The 22,117-nt window shown below is 39.6% G+C and overlaps 2 protein-coding genes across 7 annotated transcripts in view; both read left to right on the top strand.

Moving 5' to 3' along the window:
- Positions 1-2,445, top strand: part of dnah1 (dynein, axonemal, heavy chain 1) — a 32,568-nt gene extending 30,123 nt beyond the window's left edge. For all 6 annotated transcript variants that reach the window (XM_047809124.1, XM_047809130.1, XM_047809128.1 and 3 more), the window contains exons 75-78: positions 56-200; positions 534-740; positions 1,346-1,580; positions 2,044-2,445. In XM_047809124.1, coding sequence (XP_047665080.1) covers positions 56-200; positions 534-740; positions 1,346-1,580; positions 2,044-2,165 — 709 coding nt within the window. In that variant the 3' untranslated portion in view covers positions 2,166-2,445. The remainder of the gene's footprint in view (positions 1-55; positions 201-533; positions 741-1,345; positions 1,581-2,043) is intronic.
- Positions 2,446-3,165: 720 nt separating this feature from the next.
- mapkapk3 (MAPK activated protein kinase 3) lies at positions 3,166-20,207 on the top strand. The gene is made up of 10 exons (XM_027155791.2): positions 3,166-3,880; positions 14,518-14,657; positions 16,707-16,771; positions 16,881-16,960; positions 17,084-17,210; positions 17,655-17,730; positions 17,880-18,004; positions 18,514-18,599; positions 18,704-18,784; positions 19,297-20,207. Exons 1-10 carry the CDS (start codon positions 3,596-3,598, stop codon positions 19,453-19,455), a joined length of 1,224 nt encoding a protein of 407 aa, XP_027011592.1. The 5' UTR covers positions 3,166-3,595; the 3' UTR covers positions 19,456-20,207.
- Positions 20,208-22,117: the final 1,910 nt, after the last annotated feature.

Here is a 22,117-nt window from a genome sequence, read left to right as displayed (position 1 = left end):
AGTTGTTTGCTGTGATTAATAGTTTTCTTTCTCTTTCTCACTCTCTCTCTGTCAGATATAATAAGTTGTTAACAGTGATCTTGCAGAGTCTCAGTGATCTGGTGAAGGCTCTGAAAGGTTTAGTGGTGATGTCATCCGAGCTCGAGCTCATGGCCAACAGTCTGTTCATCAACGCCGTTCCAGAAATGTGGCAGGCCAAGGCAAGAATCTGTCCTCCTCCACTTCTCACCCCTTCATCACCTCTTCTCCTTCTGTTGTGTTTTGTCTAACTTTTCTTTTCTTTGATTCCCTCAGACACATAAATTTGATTTTAGAGATGCTGAAATATTTATTGAATAGATTCAATTTAATTTAACATTTCTGTGCATATGGCTATGGTTACACAAGTCACACTAAAATCAGCCTCATTTCTTTTTTTTTATTACATTTATTGTCCAACTGCGCAATTTTTACTCTGTTAATTATCTTCATAAATAGCTTAGAACCATTCATTATTATTCTAGTTTTGGTGCTGAGCATGATTTCTCCCATAGGCGTATCCATCTCTAAAGCCACTGGCCTCCTGGGTATCCAACCTGCTGCAGCGCATCAGTTTCTTAAAGCAGTGGATCTCTGGCGGGATTCCGGCTGTGTTCTGGATCAGCGGCTTCTTCTTCCCGCAAGCATTCCTGACTGGAACGCTGCAGAACTACGCTCGCCGCAATGTCCTCTCCATTGACAGCATCAGCTTCGACTTCAAGGTTCTTACACCTCCTTATCTATTTACCATGTCATTTCAATAGTTTGAGCATAAATGTTTCCCTACTTCCACTCCTCATTTTTAAAACGCAATATTAACCTAATCATTTTGTCTTTAAATGGAACATCAAATGACTTAGACTTACAGGATGCCTTCACAATTTGTTCAAAACTTGTTTTTATGTTTTCTTATATCGCTGAAACTGTCTAATACCCCAGGCAGAAAAAACTGTATTTTATCTGCATACTGAGTGCATGTGACTATTATGTAATAATAACATAATAATACATTACACTATTCTCTTATTACTTATAAAATGAAATTTGCATGCACATTTACATTTACAGCATTTAGCAGACACTCTTATCCAGAGTGACTTACTTTTTTTTTATTATTTATTTATTTATTTATTTATTTATTTATTTATTTATTTATTTATTTATTTATTTATAAAAAAAAAATTTAAATAATGCTGCCTGTTGTTATTTTTACATATCATGAAAGCTAATTTAGTTACAGAATCATTATGTGATCATAACGTCTGATTTTTGCATTTAAATTTGTCCAGGTTCATGATGTCCTCCTGATCTATTTTTGACTCCACAGGTGATGACAGAGACAGCTGAGGAGTTGACGGAGCGGCCTGAGGCCGGGTGTTTCATCCACGGTTTGTACCTGGAAGGGGCACGCTGGGACGCACATGCTGGACTGCTAGCCGAGTCTCGGCCCAAAGAGCTGCACACTGAGATGGCTGTAATCTGGATGGTGCCTACGCCCAACCGCAAACCACCACTGTCCGGCATCTACGTCTGCCCCATATACAAAACGCTTACACGTGCTGGTGAGCTCTGTGTGTGTGTGTGTGTGTGTGTGTGTGTGTGTGTGTGTGTGTGTGTGTGTGTGTGTGTGTGTGGGTTTATTTGAGCTGGATACAGTTTTAGAACAGTGGAAAAATCTGATGATAGAACCTGATAGTAGAGTCATGATCATAGGTACTAAAGTTAGGAACAGTGTACAGTGACATTCTGTGTGGAAATAATGCTCCAGTTACTAATTTGACAAGATTTAAAATAATTTAGATTAGATGTCGTGGAAGGATGATCATTTTCCACAGACGTTTCTCAGAAGCAACTTTTATTCTACAATTCTATATTTTTTTGTAGTTTGTACATCATCTCATTGTTTCATTTTTCCCCTCTCTCTCTCTCTCTCTCTCTCTCTCTCTCTCTCTCTCTCTCTCTCTCTCCCTCTCTCTCTCTTTCTACTCTCTCTCTACTCTCTGTCTGTCTGTCTCTTTTTCTCAGGAACTCTGTCCACCACTGGTCATTCCACTAACTATGTAATTGCAGTAGAGCTTCCCACAGACCAAAGCCAGAAGTACTGGATAAAGCAGGGGGTGGCACTGATCTGTGCTCTGAATTATTGAAAACACACACACACACACACACACACACACACACACACACACACACACACACACACACACACGGAGCACCCATTCTCCATACATTCTCCCTTTTTTGTTTTTCTTTCTAAGACACCATGTTTAAATAACTGAAGAGGAACTCTCTTGTCAGGAAGTGCACTCAAATCTATTTCCTATTTAAACTCCTAAAGGGTTCATCTTGTCAGACAATTCGTTTGTGCTTGGCAGCACATTTCCTACCTCCATTAGCAGTGAACTTTCTGTGTGTCTTTCTGAAATATATTTCATCAATAAATACTTAATAAATAATAAAAAGAAATAAAATAAATATCCCATTTAAGCACTTATTTTCCCAAGGTAACAAATGCTTTATAACAAATGATACTGTAGTTCAAAGTATCACTTCCGCATCCAGGCTTATAACCATAACATTCACTGATATTCACCATGACCAGATCTATTCTGTTTACTGCTGTACTTGTTTATTACATTTTAAAGACAACATTGTTTATACAGTTACAAGGGAGTGTACGCTGTTCACTGTATAGTTTGGAACTGTAGCAGATTTTTATGCAGAAATCCATCATTTCTTTTGGATTGGATTGTACTGTTTTAAAAACAGGTCGTGTGTCACAGCTCCATGATTCCCACTTCGACCCTGAGCTCTGTGAAATTTCATATGGTTCTACTTATGTTCTGCCAGCTTCCTCTGGTTTCTCCAGTTTCCTCCTAACTCCTCAAAGTTTGCCATAACACCTTTTTGTTGTGGGTTTTCTTGGCACTTTGGGTGTTGTTCCAAATGCAGCATTCAAACTTATGTGACCCGAATGCTTTAAATGAATGAATTTTGGCAGCAGTAGAAGTCAGTAACCAGAGCGCACCAGGGTGCAGGTCGGTGTCGCTTTAAGAGTCTGAGCTTTTGTGGAAGTCGAGGGCTGTAACGCTGACGCATAGGGGCAGGACCGCATGACAAAAAGACTAATCTCAAATTGGTTTCAACTATGTCCAAGAGTGCACTACACAGGATATGAAGTAAAAGCGTTCGTACACTACATAGTACACTGCTTGAACACGTGATGCCCGTTTGGCATTGAGTCGGAGAGGAACCCGCACTCAGCCGGTCAGCTTTCTCTTTAAAAAGTCCGTGACTTTCTCACAGCAGTACTGCGGCTTAGAGTTCACACAGGGGTGACTGTAAGAGCTAGTTTTATATGTAAGACCAAGAGATTTTTCTGTAGATACAAACTTTTATTTTTTTTTTTAAATCAAACACATTTAGATTTCGGAACAAATCTCGAGTACGTGCAGGAAATACGCGCGTTGTTGCGCTGTAGTTTGGGATGAGTTTTGCGCGCCTGTAAACACACCGGATTTATTCTGGGAGGAGTGTCATTAGTGATACGGGAATCACTCAAATTTCGAGCCGGAACATGTTGCAAAATGGGAGAACCAAAGAAGAGCAGCCAGAGACGAAATCAGAAACGGAACCCGAGAGTAAGAGTGAAAGCGCAGCGACCAAACCGGAGATGGAGCGCGATTCAACACACTTCCCCATGCCCAATCCTTACCCTGCTGCTGGATACCCCAAGCTGGAGATAAAGCGCAACGCCGTGACGGACGACTACAAGATCTCCACTCATGTCCTCGGTCTGGGGATCAACGGCAAAGTGCTGGAGTGTTTTAACAAGATCACCCGGGAGAAGTGCGCCCTGAAGGTAACATGCGCACCTGTCTTACCTCTGTGTGTGTGTGTGTGTGTGTGTGTGTGTGTGTGTGTGTGTGTGTGTGTGTGTGTGTGAGAGGGGTGGGGGCTCCTGGTGTTCAGTACTTTAACAAACTTACAAATACAAAAGATTTACAGACATTATCATTTATTAAGAGGGAAAATTCAATTTTCATTATTCAACTGAATAATAACCTTTGGCTGGTCTTCACAAGGAAAACTTTCAAGAGCTGAAATCTTGTAGCTGTGTAGTTCAAGTTCGGGTTAGATTTAGGTTTTGGACTTTATAAATGATCTACAATAAATATTTATGCCAGTTCAAAGTCCTCACAAGGACAGGGTTAAATTTAGTCAAACGTGTCTATATACGTGTGCATGTGCGTAAAACGTATCCATGACTTCTTGGATTCAGCAGCTGGACTCCGGGTTCCTGGAAGTCCACCTTTGGGTTACTATGACTACATCCCAAACCGATAAGCCATCCCTGCCGAATCAAAATACAGCTATGGCGTAACTTTCATACTTTGTAGAAATAATAAAATAATAGTGTAGAATTGTGTTGTTATGGAGATACATCTAGTTCATTATGTTTCCTCTAACTCCTGATGAAGCACACATGTGGGTTTGTGCTGTTGGCTCAGTGGAAACGGAGACGTCACTTGGAGGCCATGCGAGCCTGGACTTTATGACCGAGCAGCTGTAATCCAAATCTGAGAGCTCAGGCAGCCAATGTGTGTGTATGTGTGTAATAGTAGTAGACAAAGAGAGAGGGATGGGTTACCACAAATTGATTTCGTTTCAATCAATGATTGATTTTCGTTTTCTGTCTTACATGCTGAATTAACACATGCGATATTTACATGTAATCCTGAGGCATGCCGGAATGCTCCTTGTCTGTAAAATCCAATTTCCTACATCAGTAATGGTTATTATTGTATATCAGGAGTGTATTTTATATTCTTGATGTGTAGTGTTAAGCTAACGAGTTGTAAGAGGGTCTGGAATTAGGACAGGGGTTTAGGGTTACACTTCAGGTCAGAGAGAGATGACGTACACCTGACACCTTTATCACTACAAAACAAAGTGTTCTCACGCAGTACAAATCAGATTCTGAGTTAAATATATTGTAAACAATGCATAAAATAACAAAATAAATAAATACAAGAATAATTATAATAAGATTTTTTTTTAGAAATATAACCAAAGTATCTGATTCTCAGATGTTTGTGACAGAAAGCTAGTAAAAAGACAGAAAGAAGAAATAAGCTGGAAAAAAACATCAGCCACTTCCCGATCTCCATCAAGGGGCTCTTTAGAAAATCAGCATCATCGTTAGAGTTTAATTAGCTTTTACTCCACTGCTATAATCTCAGGCATTTAAACAAACTGACAAGCATCCCCTGACTAACATGTTCTGATCCAAACGGATCCGTCAGTGATGAAACATGCGGTAGCTGATTTCCTGTTGCTGCGTCTGAACTCGTCTCTTCATCTGGGAGCAGTTTTGTAGCTTGTTGTGCTATGCTATAATCGTTTCAAAGCCCTCCTGTGTGGGGAAACTTTGTGTGTGTGCTTTATGTGGTTCTTTTCCAGTGATTCAAACAAAAGGGGATAAAGCCTTCTTCCTTCACTGCATCCAGTGAATCAGACTGTCTCCCATGCGACTGCCTCGATTCCTCACAACACTCAGGCAAATGCTTAAATTTAAATTTCATTTTATTCACTGCCATGCACATGTCAGGCTCTGATTTACTAAGGGTGATTTCACACACAAGGAGTTTAGTCTGGTTAAGTCCAAACCCTAGTGTGTGTTGTGTTGTGCAGGACAAAACACAGATTATTACACTTGGTTTGGACCAAAGCAGCTGTTTTGAGAGCGTGTGAGCCATTTGGTCCAGGTAGGACACTCTAGAGCTGAAACCCGAGCCAAACCACAGAGCTGTAGTGCTGTAGAAATGTGGTGTGGTCAAGAGATCTGAATTAACAAACATAACCAGAAAAAAGTTTTAAACTTCTTATTTATACAATTATTATTGGATAATGTATTCAGAGCCTCTCTGTATTGTCTGTGCTCGGGGACTTTTTAAGATTTCTGTGCAAATGTTGACCGGTAACCAGTGAATGATGTAGTTTTATGTGGGTGTTTTTTCCTCCCTAAACAACCTTCACACATTGCTTCTGGTTGCATTTATTATGGGACATAAGAAAAACTGGAGCTAAGGCAACATAAGATCCCAAATAATGTAGATGACCTGCTCACCGACAGCACAGGGACGTGAACGTATGTCAGTATCCTAACATCCGCGTGTGTTTTTTTTACGCATATGTATCTTTAGTAAATGAAGTCCTTCTTCAAAATCACCGATACTGCATCATGTGGATGTGAAGAGTATCTGGAGAAGAGGTGCACATCCCTATAAAGTAGGCCTGATTGAGGAACTCAGGACAGTCTCCACTTCTCAAAACTACTAAAAGAAACAGTTTTCAAATTCTCGGGGGGAACTAACCAGCAGCCACGTCACATCCTGTCGTCTGACCACAAAGTGCTTAAAATACATACATTCAACTGTCACGCTTTTTCGTCCATCTTTATCTGGCACTTAAAATGAAATAGTAACTTTCACTTTCATAGTAACAGCTTGATATAAGCTCAATGTATTAGTTTATATTGTGTGTTAAATCATGTTGTAGTATTTTAATTAAGATACACATAAATGCTTTTATAACTTTAGCAGGGTCTTTAACACACACACACACACACACACACACACACACACACACTGCACAGAGACCAAACACTGTACACGCATCTCATCTGATTTCTCATTTCAAATACACGCGATCGTCCGATACCGTGTTTTAATATAAACCAGAATTAACCCGCTTGTCAACTTCACCACGTCCTGTGTTTTTATTTATTTATATCCACTCTACTTTATCACTCAATTTCCCTTTTAATCACATAGCAAACAGACATTAACCTGCCGCTGTAAAAGGTGTTCATTAAGCAGGATTATATGTACAGGGCAGCAGCTGCAGGCCATAATGCACTGATCAATCCACTGAGAGAGCTGGAAGGAAGCCACACTGTTCATCTAATTCATTTACTTTAGCTCATGATTCTTTTAACTAGACTTGACTGTCTGCCAACACGGAGAAGCAGTTTGTCTTGGGAAGATAGCTTACACTTTAATGCCACCTCTGAGATTTCTCATTCAGAGATAAGAGTTGGTTAAACAGGATGGGGATACATTGTGATTGCCAGTTAATTATTACAAGATTTTAATTTAACCTTATGTCAGTTTCCTGAGGTGGAAGTTTCCAGAAATAAACCACAAAATACTAAACAAAGACAATTCAAGAGCTAAACTAAAGCTGAACGACACCGGCGCACCGCACTACATCATGTTCTACCATACATTATACTTCCTTTTGAATTATTCTGAATTACAGCATTCATAATGCTAAAACTCTGTTATACTTTTCTCCCCTGTGCTTTAGTGAGCACTTAAAATATCAGCTAGCATCCAGCTCACTAGCTAGACATGGCTATTGTTTTCTCCTAGTCAGATTTTATTTGGATCTGCCTTTAATCTTTAATCGTCTTGATTGTCAGTTTCATGTTTATAAATTGGAATCAGAATGAGAATCAGAATCAGATTTATTGTACCGTAGGTTCTACATGTACAGGAATTTGTTTTGGTTTGTTGGTGCATAGTAATAATAGAGAACAAGCATAAAATAAGATACAAAAGTTATAAAAAAAAATTAAATTATAATAAATAAATAAATAATAATAATAATAATAATAATAATAATAATAATAATAATGTGTGCAAAGTGGCCAGTTCAAATATACAATTGGAAATGTTACATATATTACAACTGAAAGTAAAAATTAACTGTACATTAGTGCAGGATATACAATAGTGGACCAGTGTGAGAAAGGAAGGTGCATTATAACAGTCAGATTTGTGAACATTAATGTAATGTATTATACCTAAAAAGTGGTGGGGTAGTTTATTAATGTCTAAGGTGGTGAATAACAGGCCATGCTGGATCCAGGATGTTGATTAGGCCTGCTGGAATGGAAAGAAATTGTATTTGTGACTTGAAGTTTTAGTCTTTAGACCGCAGCCTTTTGCCAGAAGGGAGTGCATCAAAGAGCTTGTAGATCATTTATACTGCTTTATCCTTCCACACACATAAACCTTTTATCTAATATAATGTAATAAGAAAAATTGGACTACATTCAAGGTAAAGGGGAAATTTTGGTGAAACTTTTTATTCCGTATCAGGTGGAATTTAAACCAAACAGCATTTAAAAAAAAGTGAATATAAAAAAATCCCTGAAGGCTTCCTAATCTTTTAAAGGGCGGTACAAAAGTTTCCTTTCTTAATATTTGTATTCTGTAAAAGAGTTTCTTCTTATCACTTCTTGTTCTTTTCTCCTCGATGCGGAACAAATGGCTGTATTTATTTTCTTCTCTGAAAAGAGTGGATGGAATAATGGAGCATTGGGTTTCAGGGTAAACTGCCTCGTGTTGTACATCACTGGCAACACCTGGTTTTTCCCCAGGATCACTTCCTGTTAGCGTTTGCTGTTTTTCCGAAGTGATTGAACGATAGCAGTGAGACATCCGTATGTCAGGTTGAATAAATAACAAGAATAACAAACCAGTTGGTTGAATTTGCCCAGAAATCGTATTTAGCATTGTTTAATTTCTCCACATATTTCTTAAGATGCTAAATCTGTTTACACTGAAATGGAAAGTGAATTGTTCCTAACTGTAGCTGAGTGAAGGAAATATCCTTATCACACTGTGGTGAGTTTGAAAGTGTGAGGGACATCACAAGCTAGCAAACACACCTACTGATTTATATTTAAATGTTACAGTGTAGCTAGCATGCTAGTGCTATTGATTAAGATAATGTAATGGGTAACCTAATGTTAAATAACTTGCTAACATCCTTGGCTAGCAGTTTACACAATATAATAAATCTTTCAATCTGGCATTGGGTGGAAAATTACGGTGTATGAAATAAATTGTTAGTCTCATGCTAGCTTGACTTTGATTATCAATTTATTAGCAAATAGCAGCTCTTTTCACTGACGTGAGCGTTTGAGTAGGAAAACGTGACACAGATCTGCACTCTGTCCTTTGAATCTCTGACACAGAGACAGTAAAGTCGAGGTGGTGCTGCAGATAAGAACATCTAACGAAGTGTGCGCTGAGCTTTTATTTATCCGCGCTGCTCTGTGATGCTTTAGAGAGAACATTTTAGAGCGGCAGATTACAACCTGTGTCATGTGATGCATAGCTGAATGTGGCATGACTCACTGAGAGGAATGATAAATCACACACTCTTCAGTTTAATGCAAACACAGGTGTGTGTGTGTGTGTGTGTGTGTGTGTGTGTGTGTGTGTGTGTGTGTGTGTGTGTGTGTGTGAGAGAGAGAGAGAGAGAGAGGGTTAGAGGGACAGAGAGAGTGAGAGAGAGAGAAAGAGAGAGAGAGAGAGAGAGAGAGAGAGAGAGGGTGACAGAGAGCGAGCGAAAGATCTGGACGCATTCCTTTCTCCTGAGGTACAAAGGAGAAAATTTATCTTCTAGTTGCTAAAAAGAAAATGAAGCTGAAGGATGAAATTATTTGTATAGCTTTCAGGAAATATTCATTCAGGAAATATATCGTGCTCGTTTTAGGGATCACTATTAAGTCAATGACATACTTCAAAAGCTTTTAGTATCCATGACACTGGTCTAAATTTGTTCTTTGATCTCATCCAGATGCTATGGTTATAAACACCCACTTCCTACATCTTGATTTGTTCCTCTTCACATTCTTCAGGTTAAAATGACTTTAGGATCAAACTTCCGTTGAGTTAAAAAAAACTCTGTTGCCACTTTGTTTATCGGTTTCCTACATAAAACAAAAAGCCATTTGACTTCCCGCTGTTAGTGACGATCACACTGAGTTAGCCTTTGTTCATCTCCACCTACACTGACGTGACAGCTTTTTTTTTAGTCTGTCCAGCTCTCTTATCAGTTTATAAAACTTCATTGCCGCGTGAATTCTGCCTGTCGACATCGTCGTTCTTGTCGTCTCGTGGATCGGTAACAGCCAAAAATGAACCTGACATTTTTTTCTTCTATTAAACCCCATTGTAGTTAGCGATAACATAGCGACATCAGAGTAAGGACTTCTAACTTCTCAAAGGAATAAACAAAACCCTGACAGATTATTCCATACAAATTTATTTAACATGTGGAGTTTTCCTTTAGGGATCTGAACTCGATAAGGTTCGGTATAAATCATGGGTTTGTGTCTGTTCTGAACCCCACGGCCTTTTTCCATTTCTTCTCATTACTGCTGATGTTCTCTGCACAGACGCCTGCATCGATCAGCGTATCTCCTGGACATTTTTCCACAGCACAGGCTATTAAGTCACGCTCCTCAGCCCAAACCCGCACAGTCAGGAAATCAAATATGGCAATAAAAGACAAGCAGTCGATGATGTCATCAAGCCTTGGTGATGAACAGCGATCGATATAAAACCAGACCCAGGAATGCAGGGTGATGACCACATACAGCATTTACAACACTTAAATGTCAGTTATATTTAACCTAGAAGCCAAATCCGGCATTCAACCCAACGCAGATGCGGTATATAGGACACAACAACAAGTGAGGCAAAGTCTGAGCCAGGCTGAGCAGTTCAGGCAGTTCAGGACCTGTTCAGCGGCCCACTGGCACTGCTGACGTTTAACCGCATGACCTTCATGTCACTACTAACACTACTAATAACATGAAACAGTGAGCTTGTGTAACTCTGACTTTTACTATTGAATAAATCGGAGAACATTTCTGTGGGAAAATCACAGATTTGGCAACATTTCCTGTGAAAGACTGACAGATCTAAAATGTTCCCATGGACAAAATTCCTTATGCGCTTATTTTAGCAGGCAGCTTTATTTTACTATGATGTCGCATTATAGCATCTTTCACAGTTATCTAAAATCGTTCTAATATTCTCATGGCAGTTTTTTTCAGCTGATATTTTGAGTCAGAGCTCTTTGAACAGCCTAGTTTTTTTTATTGCACTTTCTCTTCGCCTAGAAGCTTTGATAACAGGATGGTGTGTGATAAAAAGTGATAAAAAGTCAAAGGTTTATTAACTCTTATCAGGACAACAGTAGGATATGTGCTAACTGTTCGTGTTTTAATATAGTGTATTAGGACACACAGCTAGGGTTAATTAACCTAACAATATATATATATATATATATATAGTAAAAAAGAGAAACTGAAATTTGTTTGTTTGTTTGTTTGTTTGTTTGCATTATGTACCAGGTCTGAAAGATTTCTTGAACACTTTCAGTCATGGTTATAATGTTCATTAAAAGGAGAACATTTTGATTTAAATCACCGTATGCTTGATATACTGATACGTTATTTGTCAGATATTTAATTATTTAATTTCTCATCTTTTTGATACAGAAAGTCTCAAAAATGTGTTTTTCCCCCAGAGGACCTTACGATAAAAAGTGATGAGTGACAACCATCATGGATTTGTTAGTAATATATAGGCCCTAATCCTCATGACTATTTGTCCTACTAGTGCACACACACAAACACACACACACACACACACACACACACACACACACACACACACACACACACACACACACAATTACACACACAAGTGTCACTTCACATTATATGTTAATCCCTTTTGTCTTATCTGAGGCTTAACACACACTGGGATTGCTGAGCATGGGTATTTGGACACGTGTGTGTGAGTGTGTGTGAGAGAGAGAGACATAAAGAGAGAGAGTGAAAGACACAGAAATGCTGTAGGTCCTCAGACTTAAATGTAAAATGTTTTTTTTTTCTGCTCCGTCTCGATCTATTCTCTACGTAGTGTGTATTTGTTTGCGATTTGTTCGCTGAACGTTTTTACAGATCAGTAAGATAATAAATTGATTAGGTTCAAGGTCCTTAGTAGAACTTCATACTGCTTTCTTAAACACAAAGTGTGACCAAGCATCAGGAACAGATTAGACCCACTGCAGCTGCTGGGGCTAGAAACAAAGTGGCAGGTTCATGGAATACACACACACACACACACACGCACCAACACAGAGTTTATGGCTTACATTAGGCAGAATGAGCATGTAGACGTGGGTGGAGGTTAAACCACATTGCATATTCACGCCTCTGCACCTCATCCTCACACAAACAGCTTTCAGCTTTAATTGATATAAAACACCGCTCGCCCGTTTCTCTGTTTGTTTGTTCATTTGTTTGTTTGCCCGTAACCAGATGACGAACTGGCGCTTAATGAAGCCCCATCACTCAGTCCTCTATGGTAATGTAGTGTCTTTGGGTCATGTGGAGCTTAAACGAAGAAAACGTCGTGTTTAAAATGCAACATTTTGTCACGGTTACAGATTGATCTGAGCGCTTCATCATCATTGGGACGAACAAATCGGCCTGGCTTGGAAATATCGGCTTATTAAAATATACTTACAAAAAAAAAACAACAGTGGAAAAATTGCTCTCAGTGATTTTTGTTAAAGTAAAGAAGCGTCCTTGTTGCATTTTTATATTTGAATAATTGCCCAAGGATTCAGCATATTATTATCATAATGTGGTTTAACAGTTTGACAAAATTAATTTGTAATTTGTTGTGAAACTCAGAGACCAGAATTGAAATAGGATTTAATCACTTGGAAAAAAAAAAAAAAAAAAGATCTCAAGATCACAAACATCAGCACACCGAATGGAGCGTAGATGTAGTGGGGATAAATTCCACGATAAAAATCATGATTTATACCACGGTTATTGAAAGCGCTCGTACTTTTGCTCGGCTTTTTGTGAACCTTTTAACTGAAATCTTTTCTCTCTGTAGGTTGATAAGATGAAAAAAGGGAATTTTTTTTACTTTACTGAGAAACCACAAAGTTCTCCATCCTCGAGATGACGGAAAACCTGATGTTACACTTAAAATAGTTTTGACTGCTACACAGAGCCTATGTCAAAATCTCTAATAAAAACTTCACCCTGTCAACAACTCTACAAGTTCCTGTGAACATGCGGTTGCTATGGAAACGATAACAAATTTGAACAAGCGCCTTAAGATTAAAGATTAAATAATTCATTGTCGTGTGCTATAAACACAATTATCGCTATAGGTATGATTAACGTTAAATACACACTCGTGCATGTCCTTCTTAACCACACACACACGCACACACACACATACACAGTTACTCTCTGCTCCTAAAAATACAACCTGATGGAAGACATGTGCAATGTCACAGCCTCGTGTCTATTCTGCCCTTACTCTCGTCCTTCTCTCCGTCACGTACCAAGAGAGACATCTGAGAGGGAGCGAGGGATCACAAAATACTTACCGTTAATGATAAATAAAAATACTGTATCTTACATGACACTTTATTAACCTCTCGTCATGGTATCAGCTTTAACACTTGGCATTATGTCATATATAAAGATATTAAGACCCTTCACTTCTATGCATACTTTATTTTGTGGTTTCCTTCCTCGTGTGTTTTTGTTTATTCGTTTTTATACACTTGGAGGAATCGGTTTATAGAAATCATAACAGATTTGGAAATGTTTTTCTGTAGTATGTATATTTCTGTACGTATTCATTTCCTGAGTTTTGTCTCAGTCTTGAAGGCCGACCGTCACCTGTTGAGACACGGGCTTAGCCTGGGATTTGGGTTTTTTATTCAGAAGTGTGACCTGACGTGACATGCTGGAGAAAGCGCCTATGACCAGGAAGGTTCCCCATCTTCTAGGGTGAAACCAAATTCCGTAACACAGGGGGAAGCTTCTGAATGACTGAGCAGTTACTTCACTGATTAAGGGGTTTCCTCTTTTGTCCTCTAGTACAATGGAAATCTGACTAGTGTTCTTTCCACATCTGTACAAATGAACTAGATTTAAATCCAGAGGTCAGGTAGGAGCTGTGCCACGAAGTTGCAGAGAACTCTCAGCCTTTCAGCTTGGATTATCCATCCATCCATCTTCTACCGCTTTATCCGGGGCCGGGATTAAATTCACTAAAATGATTCAATAATAAAGTTTCACCGTCAAGGGAAATTCCAGCATGACGAACACATAACGTGTTGTTTGTTGTGTCGTGTAGCATTTCGTAGTGTGTTATTGTATCTCTCAGCCTTGGCTTTTTGTATTCAGAATTAATATGTCTATCTTTTGTTATTAAATACGTATTTATGTCACATCTTTAACATTTGGTAATTCTTAGACCCTGTAAGCATCATTTAGTCAGTCAGTCTACTTGCCAATCTACCAATGTTTCTTATTTCGAATAGAATAGATTCAAACATCGTTCAGGTTATTCTTCTTTTGAAAATGCTGACATAAACTTCTGTATAAATGAAATGACACCGCAGTTTGCTCTTTCTTTACTAGTATTTCAAGAGTTATTGTAATTTCAGTAACTCTTACACTCATCCTAAGTGGCGTTTACACAACTCCACCCTTCTGCATTGATGCATCTTGTTTTCCATCCTGACCTACTCACCCCCTTTCTTCTTCTCCTCATCCTCCTCCTTCTACTCCTCTGTGTTTTGCAGATTCTGTACGACAGCCCCAAAGCTCGCCGCGAGGTCGAGTTGCACTGGCGCGTCTCCAGCGGGCCGCATATAGTGCGGATCCTGAGCCTCTACGAAAACATGCATCACGGAAAAAAGTGCCTGCTCATTATTATGGAATGGTGAGGATTAAACTACACTTCCCAGCATGCTTCATTCAGCCCTTTAATAACGCATAACACAGTCATCAGTCATCAGCAGCTGCTCACACTGACTGGAAATAGCCATGACGGGTTCGTTTATTCATGCCATGATAGAGAGACGGCTCATTCTGACCGGAGTGGACGGAGTTAGACTGCTGTGCTCCCGAGGGCTGGACAAGATGTTTAATAATTATATTAATAATTGTAATTACCCTGTGCTTGATATCTGTTACTGTATTGTGGTTTACTGTCTTTTTCATGAACAGCAGAGACAGATATTTACTTACATTTAAACCGCAGCGACCAGAGCATCAGCTAAAAGAAAAAATGAACGTAAAAACGTATTTCGATCTCAGTAGATTCCCTTTTTATTAGAAATCCTTATAAATGGTGATGAGACTGTATATACTAATTATACTGTCCAAGTTCAAATCCCTCATTTATTTCGATGAGCTTTATTTCAATCCCTCATTTATTTTCAATGAGCATGTTGTGAAACATCGTTTTGCAGAATAAACTCCTCGCTAATTAACAGAAACCTGGAGATAACTTTACAACTTTACACCTAACATCAGCAAACATCTTACACAATAAATATTCATAGAATTCTAATTCTAATCTATAAATAAATTATTAATGAGTCTTTTTGTTCAGGCTTCAGAGAAAGCTGGTTGACGTGAGTTAATCCACGTAAAACACATTTGGGGAAGTGAACAGGACCAACCAGAGGGAAACAGGAAGCGGAGAGATCAGTAACAGTAACTCTGCTGACTGGACGTGAAATAACCACAACGTTGCGCAGTTTTACATTCGTTTTTGTTTCTACGTTACATTCCTCCAACTTCCTGGAACCCGATTCAGTTCTCGTCCTCTTCTATGTCACAGAGTGTATGAGTCTAAAGAGGTCAAAGACCCTGTCTGTGGTTTTAATGCTCCATTTCTGGTGATCTACAGCGTTGCACGCTTTCGTGTTTTCCCCAAAGTCACACGATGGTGACAAAAGTTTAAATTCACATTGAAGAGTGCTGATGACATGTGACGCAGTTATTGTATTTCAGAATAAGGTGAAGTGAAGCAGGTGGATCTTTGTGTTTGAATAGCATTTTAATTGCCGTTTCCAATGTGTGTGTGTGTGTATGTGTGTGTGTGTGTGTGTGTGAGGAGGAAGTGAGACAGAGAGAGAGAGACAGAGAGACAGAGAGAGACAGATAGAGAGACAGACAGACAGACAGATAGAGAGACAGACAGACAGACAGATAGAGAGACAGACAGAAAGAGAGAGAGAGAGAGAGAGAGAGAGAGAGAGAGAGAGAGAGAGAGAGAGACTTGTGAGTTATTGTGTGTGTTTTTTTTAAGTGTGTCATTTTATGGCTTCCTTTCTGAGTTTATATGATAACTGAAAATGTGAAAGTGTGGATTAATGTTTGTTAAAAACGAACCTACAAAAATGCGATGAGGTTCAGAATGAGATGAAGGTACTGGAAGGGTTAATGACATCGACAAAAAAAATTGTTACGATGCAATAAACAGGGCTAACCGAATGCATTCTGGATGGCTGACTGTGGTTTCTGGGGTTTGTTTGTGTGTGTGTGTGTGTGTGTGTGTGTGTGTGTGTGTGTGTGTGTGTGTGTGTGTGTGTGTGTGTGTCTTGCTCAGCAGTTCTGACTAACCATGCTGCCAAATTCTCACAACTAAAAATGTTCCGTGATTCAATTATGTTCCACATTCAGTCTGTATTTTCTTCTGATTACAATCATTCTCTCATAAAAAAAACACACACACAATAACTCGCAAGTCTCTCTCTCTCTGTCTCTCTGTCTCTCTGTCTCTCTGTCTCTCTCTCTCTCTCTCTCTCATTCCTGCTTTTGCTGGTTTAGGATAATTAGATGTGGTATACAATGCCCATGCTTCAAACACTGACTACATTTATGTCTGGTGAGGAGTGAGATTAATGTGCTATGTTTATTGTGTGTGTGTGTGTGTGTGTGTGTGTGTGTGTGTGTGTGTGTGTGTGTGTGTGTGTTGCAGTATGGAAGGAGGAGAGCTCTTCAGCAGGATTCAGGCTAGAGGAGACCAGGCCTTTACTGAGAGAGGTAGATTCTCACACACACACAAACACACATACACACACACACACACACACAAACAGACACACACTTTAGACTCTTTAGTACAGTCCTATCTGCTTGTGTGTTTGTGTAGAGGGCTCTGAGATCATGAGAGACATCGGCACTGCCATCGAGTTCCTGCACAACATGAACATCGCACACAGAGATATCAAGGTGATACAAAGCAAGCGTGTGTGTGTGTTTGAGTGTGTGTGTAACAGAAACCTTTCTGTATATGTTAATTTAATAGTGGAACAATCTGAACACTAGAATGAAGACCTTTGTTTTTAAATGCAGCCAGAGAACCTGCTCTACAACAGCAAAGACTCCATCTGCGTCCTCAAGCTCACAGACTTTGGTTTTGCAAAGGAAACCACGCTGCACAACCCACTGCAGACGCCATGCTACACTCCGTACTATGTTGGTGCGTAAATTCAGCGGTTGGTGTTAATGGGATTTAGGCTAGGTTTTAGTGAGTCGACTCTTACAGCTCCTGAATCTCTGAAACTGGTGAAAATTGTGAGTCTGGTTGAAGCAGGGTGTTACTGTACATATCCACAGTCAAATACATGTGACTCAGAATCATTATGATTTTCTGAATGACTCACTAAAAGATTGACCTGAGAGATTCAGCTCAGTCACAGTATATGATTACCAACACCCGAAAATCTCACGGCTGAATTTTCAGTACAGTTATATGATTTTGACTCTTTAAACACCCGAGTTGACTCGAGTCAAATCAGTTTTTCAGTGTATATTTTATCACCTGTTGATTTTTTTTGGTGGTTTGTTGTTTAGTTTATGCTTTTTGAAACATATTCATATGAAAAATATTGAGTTTGCCTCTTTCACTCTCTGACTGTTTCAGCTCCTGAGGTTCTCGGCCCTGAGAAGTACGACAAATCATGTGATATGTGGTCATTGGGTGTGATCATGTATATCCTGTAAGTATGACTCAAAAGAATTCGCGTGACCTTCAGGAAATAAAATTCTCATATATTTAACCAACTGTAACTGGCATGCAAATAGTTGTGGAATTATTTCATTCTAGAATAAAAAGACCTGCTGATGTGTGTGTGTTGTGTGTGTGAAGGTTGTGTGGCTTCCCACCATTCTACTCCAACACGGGTCAGGCGATATCCCCCGGCATGAAAAGGCGCATCCGCATGGGCCAATACGAGTTTCCCAAACCCGAGTGGGCTGAAGTGTCAGAGGAAGGTGAAACACTGTGTGTGTCTGCGTGTGTGTGTGTATACAATTGTGGTTCAATGTGTGTATCTCTTTTGCATTTACCATTAGAATGTGTGACCTTTCAGTCTTGGTTTTGTATGTGCAACTGTGTGAAAAGAGGGGACACGGTGGCTTAGTGGTTAGCACATTTGCCTCACACCTCCAGGGTCGGTGGTTCGATTCCCACCTCCGCCTTGTGTGTGTGGAGTTTGCATGTTCTCGCCGTGCCTCGGGGGTTTCCTCTGGGTACTCCGGTTTCCTCCCCCGGTCCAAAGACATGCATGGTAGGTTGATTGGCATCTCTGGAAAATTGTCCGTAGTGTGTGAGTGAATGAGAGTGTGTGTGTGCCCTGTGATGGGTTGGCACAGATAGGCACAGGCTCCCCGTGACCCGAGAAGTTCGGATAAGCGGTAGAAAATGAATGAATGAATGAACTGTGTGAAAAGATGTTAAAGAATGTGTGTGTGTGTGTGTGTGCGCGCATGTTCTCATCCAGCCAAACAGTTGATTAACCAGCTGCTGAAGACTGACCCTAACGAGAGGATGACCATCTCACAGTTCATGAACCATCCCTGGATCACCGTGAGTCTGCAGTGTGTGTGTGTGTTTGTGTGTGTAATGCTTAATGCCTATATGTGGATTTGGTCTGTACACATTTTCAGTGTACATTTCTGTTTTGTCTTCAGCAATCCATGGTGGTTCCTCCAACACCACTGCATACCACACGCGTCCTCACTGAGGAGAGAGAGCTGTGGGACGAAGTGAAGGTACAACATGGACACACACATACATTATTATTAGTAGTAGTAGTATTATTATACGTATAAAAAAATCTATTGCTATTTATTTCTTAAATTGTGTGCGTGCAATCCCTCATGGAAGTGTCGCGTTGTTGTACACTCCACCTTGTCCACTAGAGGGCAGCACACTTCAGCTTTTGCTTCAGATTTCCTTTTTTATTTTCCCTGATTCATGGTTTGAGTTGCTCTTTCACTCACACACACTTTCATACTTATTATATTTTCTATTTTCCTGTTTAGTTTCTCATGAAAGGAAGAAAATAAGCAGGAAAATACAAAATATAATAAGTATGAAAGTTAGTTACATGTTCTCTTGCATACAGATAGGGCTTCTTCCTCTTCACTTACTTGCCTTAATAATTATTTAATTTCTTAATTTAATTCTTACTTACTACTTTACTTCTATTTACACTTTTTCAACTTCTGTGCTTACTTGTGTATGTGTGTGTGTGTGTGTGTGTGTGTGTGTGCGTGCGCAGGAGGAGATGACGAGTGCTCTTGCCACCATGCGTGTGGACTATGACCAAGTGAAGATTAAAGACTTGGACACATCCAGCAACCCACTGCTCAACAAGAGAAGGAAGAAAGCTGCAGCGGCAGGCGGAAAGGCCGGAGCCACCGTCTGTAACAGCCAATGAAGTCTGAAGGAGAGAAGGAAAGATGAGGAAAAATTGACAGATTTATAGATGAGTGGAGCATGAAAAGGTGGAGAGGGAAGTAAAAGTGAGGACAGAATGAGGACACTTCATCACTGGAAGCAGCACATCTCACACACACAGAGAGAGACACACACACACCTGAATGGTTAGATTTGTATTCTTACAGATGTGTTGTTCGTATTAGTTTTTAAAGTATTTTTAACACATTTAGTTGTACCTGTGTGTGTATGTGTGTGTGTGTGTGTGTGTGTGTGTGTTCGGTGCGTTCGCAAGTCTATTAATACGGAAGCTTTCCTTGGACACTACACACAGATGGCACACTCCCAGTGTGAAGCAGTAAAGTTGATCCTTCCTCCTCACTGCTTCCTCTTCCTTCTCGACAAGAAGAAGATCGACTCGACGATAACACACGTTAACAGACACACCCTCTACTAAGACTGATTGTGTGTGTCTGGCACTTCACTTGTAGGTTGCTACATCATCTTCATCATCACAGCACAGGATGCTCTGATTGTATTTGTCTTTCTCTTTTAACCCCTTTTTTAATTGAGAAAGTTTCCATGTTTGTTAAGACCATTGCCGGCCAAAAATGAAGGGATTTTTTTGGTGATTTTTGACATTTCCCTTGGAGTCTTTTATTATGAATTTGCTAAATAAGATTTACCAGAAAGCCTCCACTGTATTTAAGGCAACATTGTTTTAATAAAAAAAAATAAAAAATTTTAAAAAATCACAAGTGAAGATTCTCCTTATTCCTTAATCCTATTTCTGTAGAACGTTATCACTTATGCCGACATTCCCACATCTTATATATCTGTAAATACATATTTTATAATATCTTGGAAAATGTAAGCACATGTAAGAATCATTTCCTCAGGACAGATTATTCCTCTTTGTGTATATGTCAGTCATGGAGAAAGGAAAAAACATGCTGATTTGAGTAAAAACCATGTGACTTTGGTCATAAATACTACAGTGAAAGGAATAATCATGAATATGAAAGATCTACATGAAATAAATTTTTTTTGAGTAAATACTTCATAGATTAGGGGTTTTTATGTCTACAAAAGATGATCCAAACAGCATCGGTCTGTCTAACTTACTTGGCTGAATGTGAAACTGTGGAATTCTGATGAACTCATGGGTCGAGGAGTCAGAGCCGAATTCCTGAGTATGAAGTATCCCTTTCTTTGTTTTTTCCCTAATCGTTAACTTACATTCCACCCCCCACCCCCCAAAGCTACATTAAAACTTTAAGGCTACTAAAGAAGTGAAAGCATTCCTGGAAGGATGCCCATTACCCAGCATGAATTAATCCTACCTGGAACCATCAGGAACCTCTTAATCCACTGTTCCATTCTGATGATAATAAGTGTATTTTGTAACCTTTCTTAACTAGATTATGAACAGCAAATATGTTAAGCCCTCTCCACTGCGTCTCTCTTTCTACCCATCCCGAGGCATCCAGAAACCGTACCAGCTCCGATCGTCTTCCGTGCGATGAAGATTTTGGACCTCCACTGAGATGAGGCCGAATCAGCGAATCTAGGCATCTGAGGCATCTAGAGATCTATCAGCTACAGTTAGACTCTGCTATACTAAAAAGATGTGAACTCCATGTGATCTTTTGCATCTATACAACATCTGTTTGACTGTATATTTATAATCACACCCTCCAGTGTCACCCATATGAGGTTGGGTTCCCCTTTGAGTCTGGTTCCTCTCAAGATTTCTTCCTTTACCGTGTAAGGGAGTTTTTCCTTGCCACTGCTGCCTATGCGTCACCTCAGACTTGCTCATTGGGGATAAATACATACACATTGTGAACTAAATCCATCTAATATTAATCTTGAATTTTGCATTCTATTAATCTTTCTATTATTTTTTATATTAACCTTTTGTTCTGTTTATGTTCTGTAAAGCTGCTGAGACAATGTCAGTTGTAAAAAGCGCTATACAAATGGAATTGAATAGATTAATATATACATTATCGACACATGTCTGCTGATTATATTTGCTTATATCAAGCTACACTAGGGTGTAAAAGCTGTTATTTCTTTATCTCATGTGAAAAAAAAAAGAGCAGCGTGTTGAACCTATGTGATATCCTCATATGGTGTCCTTGCCAGTGTGTCTCATGTCAGGGACTGAGGGCTTTACTGTACAGTATGTCTAAATTGAACAACAGTACAATCCGGTGTGTCAGGTTGGTGATCTCAGACGGAGTTTTGTTTACCTTGAGGATGAAGAGGCTACAGGGTAAAACCTGCCCAACCCTGGCATACATAAACACTGCATTTTTTGAATCCCAGCCTGCTAGTGACAAAAGTAAAAAGCAAAGCAACAAATCAGGCCTGCGATCTCTTTCTGTCGAGCCTCGGCGGTGTATAAATAGCATACAGCAGAAGAGATGTGGACTATATCCAGGTCTCTTCCGGCTGCTGCCTTGTGAATACGTTAAAGCCGGAGCGACCTTTCACCTAGTTTCTGTCTTAAAGGGCGACTGACGGCGATTCATCTGTGACTCAAATGTCTGAACAACTGATTCAGTCTCTCATATTTCACATGCCGACGTGTTAGAATAATCATACTGCCTACAAGATGAAGAGGAACCGGTTTATACTGTTTTAGAGACATGCGA

Source organism: Tachysurus fulvidraco, chromosome 2 (assembly GCF_022655615.1).
Source record: "Tachysurus fulvidraco isolate hzauxx_2018 chromosome 2, HZAU_PFXX_2.0, whole genome shotgun sequence".
In the NCBI taxonomy this organism is placed as follows: domain Eukaryota; kingdom Metazoa; phylum Chordata; class Actinopteri; order Siluriformes; family Bagridae; genus Tachysurus; species Tachysurus fulvidraco.
Note: the sequence above shows the minus strand (reverse complement) of the source record. Positions and strands in the feature narration are given on the sequence as shown.